Source organism: Gossypium hirsutum, chromosome A11, assembly GCF_007990345.1.
Source record: "Gossypium hirsutum isolate 1008001.06 chromosome A11, Gossypium_hirsutum_v2.1, whole genome shotgun sequence".
Taxonomy (NCBI): domain Eukaryota; kingdom Viridiplantae; phylum Streptophyta; class Magnoliopsida; order Malvales; family Malvaceae; genus Gossypium; species Gossypium hirsutum.
Window position 1 is genome coordinate 90,901,106 of NC_053434.1, and position 5,233 is coordinate 90,906,338.

The following is a 5,233-nucleotide window of genomic DNA, read 5'->3' on the forward strand; positions in this document are numbered from 1 at the left end:
AAAAATTGAAGTACCATATTTTGTAAAAAAAAATTATTAAAATTAAATTTTAAATTTGAATATAATTTAAGGGTCAAAACTAAAATTTAACAATTTTTATATAACCTTTAAAGAAAAGGAAATAGAGGGATGTAAACTAAAATATAATCATTGTGAAGGTCTCATAATTGAAATTTAATCACGTGTTATATAGGAAGACATTAAAACTTCTATTTTATATGGAGATTTTATCCGAATTTAATAATCCATTTAAATAAAATATTTTTTATTCAATTTTAAATAATTTTTGTTTTTAAAACGAAACCTATGATTAGCCACACAATAATTTAGTGATAAAAGAGAAAGGGAGATGACATAAATTAAAATAGGCCATAGTGAGAAGTGATAAGTGTCAATCGCCTTGACCTTTTATGATGAGCTGTGCTACATGTGAGTTTAGAAAAGTGAGAAAGTGCCATTTGAGAAGATTATATAATTGCCACTACTTAAGTAGGGATTCATTTCAAAATATATATTTTAAATATTTTTCTTCTGACTTTTGTTTTCTTGATTGACTATAATATTTAAGATGAAGTTAATAAAAGGGGTTACTGACTCAGCAAAGTAGATCAAAATTGGTGTAAGAAAACCCTTTTCTAAGGGCATCTCTCTCTCTCTCTCTCTCTCTTTTACTTATATACCACTCACATGGCTCTATCACTATTTCAAAACTCCATAGCTGAATAATAATAAAACGGCTTGGAAGAAAAGCCATGGGAAGACCTCCTTGCTGTGATAAAGTTGGTATCAAGAAAGGTCCATGGACCCCTGAGGAAGATATCATACTTGTCTCTTACATCCAACAACATGGTCCAGGGAATTGGAGATCAGTACCCACTAATACTGGTATTTTACACCAATTCCCACTTTCTTTTTTAGCGTTTATAAGTTCAATAAAAAAATGGGGATTCCATGGTTTCTTTTGGCTGATTCAAACCAACCTTTGTTTAAAGGGTTATTGAGATGCAGCAAAAGTTGCAGGCTTCGATGGACTAATTATCTGAGACCAGGCATCAAGCGAGGGAACTTCACTCCTCATGAAGAAGGCATGATAATTCACTTGCAAGCTTTATTGGGTAACAAGTAATCCTCAAACATCTTCTTTGATTCTATTTATACTCCATTCGTTTACCTTCTTTAAGTTCTCCAGTGGATCATATTCTTTGTTTGTTTGTTTATACGTAGATGGGCAGCAATTGCTTCATACCTACCACAAAGGACAGATAATGATATAAAGAACTACTGGAACACCCACCTGAAGAAGAAACTAAACAAGTTTCAGTCAGCTTTGGACCCCCACCCTTCAATTGAGAGAAAGAGCAGCTTAGAATTTGCTTCAACTTCTTCAAGTACTAGTGCTCTTGGGCTAAATCAAGTCTCTTCAACATATGCTTCAAGCACTGAGAATATTTCTAGGCTTCTTCAAGGTTGGATGAGATCATCACCAAAGATAACTAATGATAATAATAGCTCTCTACCTCTCAAGGATACTTCTCAATATCAGAAATGGGATCAAAATACCAGCTTAGATGCTGATTCTTCAGCTGGATATAAACCCAAAGCTGAACAAGAAGGCGGCAATTTGATCTCCCATGAAGAGTTTAAGTCGATTTTATCGTTTGAGAACATTAACAATGTTGTATGGGACAAGTCTACTTGTGAATCTACATCAAAGGGTGCTTGTCAAGATTCAGGAAATGACGATGATGGTGATGATGATGATGATGATGATGATGGTGGTGGTGGTGGTGGTGACAAGGTCAATGTTGCAATGGCCCCAGAGAATTATAAGAAGCAAAAAGTTGATCATCACAACAACAACAATAATAAGAATAATCCGCCATTATCGTTTCTTGAGAAGTGGCTTTTTGATGAGAGTTCTTCAGGTCAAGTAGAAGAGATGAATCAGATGATGGAACTGTCTTCAGTCTTCTAAGTGTTTTCTTTTTTACCTTCTTTGTTCCTCTCTCTTAGCTTCATTTCGTTTCAAGCTTTTATTAATGAAGAAAAATAAGGAAGAAAAGTTTGGGTTATTTAATTCTCTTGATCATAAAGCATAAATGATTATTTTCTAAGCACTCAAAATCAGCAAGCTGGGTTTCAGATTTGTGAAATTGTTTCATGGAAATATATATTGTCCCATCTTTACATGATCAAATTCTTCATCTTCTTTGAATGTATTTGACTATTTTTGGGTTTTCATTGGAGAATGCATAGAACAAGGACATAAAGAGATAGAAGGTATCACTAAATATATAAGATATTATTAAGTTAAATTAACGCCACACAACTTTAGGCTGATCAGAACTTAGTGGCAAATAAATGAGGGTCTCAATAACTTCAAACCTTGGAAGGCTTTATAATACATTCCTACTTTTGCAGCAAGTTAATTGGAGTCTCTCTCTATGAGGAAAGATTTGGTGTAAAATTAACTTTTATACTATTTTATAATTTTGAGTAGATATAATTATATAATTCATCCTATATTCATTCAGAATATTGTCTTCTATATTTCATAATTATTTTTTAAAATTAAATAAATTGTCATCCTTTTTTTTTAATTTACACAATTTAATGCTTATTATCTTATATGAATAAAGTATAATATATAACTATTCAATTAAATAAATCATATAAAATAATTTTAATTTAACTCAGAAAGTCTAAAAATCATCTTAGCTTTGAAGTCTACTCCATAGCACGTCTCTTTAGTTTTTTCGTCTATCTAGTTGCATGTTGTTTGGGGGGACGGTTTGTAGTTGGCTAGGGTTATGATTTCTTGGGTGGTTTGGCTTTATTTTCAAGGAAGAGTAATGGAAGAGGATTTGGCTTATAACACCTCTCAACTGGTTTGGTCGCCGAACCTTAGCAAAAGAATGTTACGAACAAATATCACACAATTCCAAACAATTTATAAATCATGACCACAAATACAGATTAAGACAATTACATACATGCATGATAAATGTGTTAATCAATCCATTTTAGGTAAATATTTACTATATGGAAGCTTTGAAACAAATCGGGGTTGAACATGGATCAATTTGAATCAAAAACAAATAGATGAGAAAAACTTAACAATAGGGGTCACACGGCTGTGTGACAGAGCCTCAACTGTGTGGCTCCAGACATGGTCGTGTGGCTACCCATACACCCGTACGACTACCCCACACCCGTACGGTTACTCCACACGCTCATGTTTTCAGACCATGTAACTTTCTGACTTGGTACAGACGGCCATGTCGCATGTTGTGTGTTAGGCTGTATGAAACTTGCACCTAAAAATATTAGACCACACAACCATGTGCTAGACTATGTGTCAGCTCATGTACACATGAAGAAACTTAAAATTCAAGCCATTTTATCTATCCAAACTTAAGCATCAAGTTATACCATTTGCATAAAGCAATACCCTTATCAAAAACACATCAAATTAGGCTAAATCATGTCCTAACCAATATACCCAAAATGGCACCTCCATATTCAAATCCAAGCAACCATGAGGATTTGATCAAACATGCCAAATTTGAACACCTAAACATAAAACCAATTCATATGGCTTTACATCATGACCTTACCATCTATACACAAACAACCAAAGCTAACAAAATAGTAGCATACTTATAACTTAACTGCTATCCACTCCATACTAACATAACTAAAGCATAATATGTATCAACCAACTCAAGTAACCATTAACCATCAAACAAAACATGTAACCAACTCATTCAAGACCACATTAGGCAGTTACCAAGAAATACAAGTTTCAATCTATTAACCATTAGATCATTACCAAAATACCTTCCATATATATATAGCTATAAAGACATAAAAATTTAACTAACCATCCAATATAAAAACCAACATTCTAAACCCAAGAATCTCTATGTACATGCCGACATCAAAATAAGGACTTCACCAACGATTGAGTTCAGGATTATCTCTGGATGTTGAGTCGCGTACAATCTGAATAGTACCTAACCTGTACACGGAAAACAAAATCGGATGTTGAGTAACTTAGTGGTATTTCTATAATTGAACAATAAAACATATTATAAATGTTATAATGCATTTTAACATGTCAATATACAAGCCCTATTACATCTTCTAATTATTCAATCTATTTCCATATCTTGAACCAAGCTTATAAACTAATATATATTATCTGCCCTTATTTCAATTTCATTATACTCAATTTCTTAGTTCTACAATATAATTTCATCAACCAATCATTAAATCACATATGTGATAGCATAATTCATCACTTCGTCATTAATTGAACTCAATTGCACAATTATAACAATATATCATATTTTCAAGTCTATTCAATTTAGTCTTTATCACAACTAAGTAATTTGAATCAGTTCAATTCAGCACATTCTAACATTTCTAGCTTACCGTATGTCATTACCATGCAACGCTATTTGTGAATGCAATAATTGAAAAGGTTTGGGTTATAGAAATACAAACCGTAAACTCTGACTTATTTGTCGATGAATTTATATTTTCCTTTCTGTTTTGAGGAATCTAGGTCAATGTTAGGTACTGTAACATATCAAAATAAGGCTTAGTCGGAATAGTGGTTTTGAAACCACAAATTCGAGGTCAAAAAATTATTTTAATATTATTTTTTGTGTTATAGCATAATTATATGAGTGCATGAAAATTTTGGTGAATTAATTTTAGTGTTCGTGAGCTTAATTGCGAAAAAGGACTAAATCACATAAAGGGCAAAAGTTTTGTTTTACTATCCAAATATGTTAAATAGCTAGAGAATCAAAATTGGAGGTCTTTATAGTGCAAATAAGCCATTTGGGGAGTGATGGCCGGCCATAGGGACAAGAAAAGTTGAAAACTCAATAGTTGGTGACATTTGGTGACTTGTTTTGGTAATAAAATAAAATAAAGAAAAAGTTGTCATCTTTTTCATTTCTTCTTCTTCTTTTTTCACCTAAAATGGCAGCAAACATGGGGTTTTGAGAGCTTAAGTTTTTAGCCACTTAGTTCCCTTGCAAGTAAGTGATTTTGATGGTTATTTTTTTATGATTTTTGTATTTTTGGAACCCTTGTAACTTAATCTAGCTAATGGGGGGATTATTTTTCAAAATGGTTGAAAGCCTAGGGTTTTTCCATGTGAATATTTACGTTGTTTGCTGAATTTTTATGGAATAAAATAAGTCATGGTTGTGTAATA

The 5,233-nt window shown here is 32.4% G+C and overlaps 1 protein-coding gene across 1 annotated transcript; it reads left to right on the forward strand.

Annotated features, from left to right (window-relative positions):
- The first annotated feature begins 589 nt into the window (after nt 1–589).
- LOC107890094 (transcription factor MYB60) lies at nt 590–2,072 on the forward strand. Its single transcript, XM_016814607.2, has 3 exons — nt 590–885; nt 993–1,122; nt 1,225–2,072. The coding sequence occupies exons 1-3, from the start codon at nt 753–755 to the stop codon at nt 1,973–1,975; spliced, it is 1,014 nt and encodes a 337-aa protein (XP_016670096.1). The 5' UTR covers nt 590–752; the 3' UTR covers nt 1,976–2,072.
- Nucleotides 2,073–5,233: the final 3,161 nt, after the last annotated feature.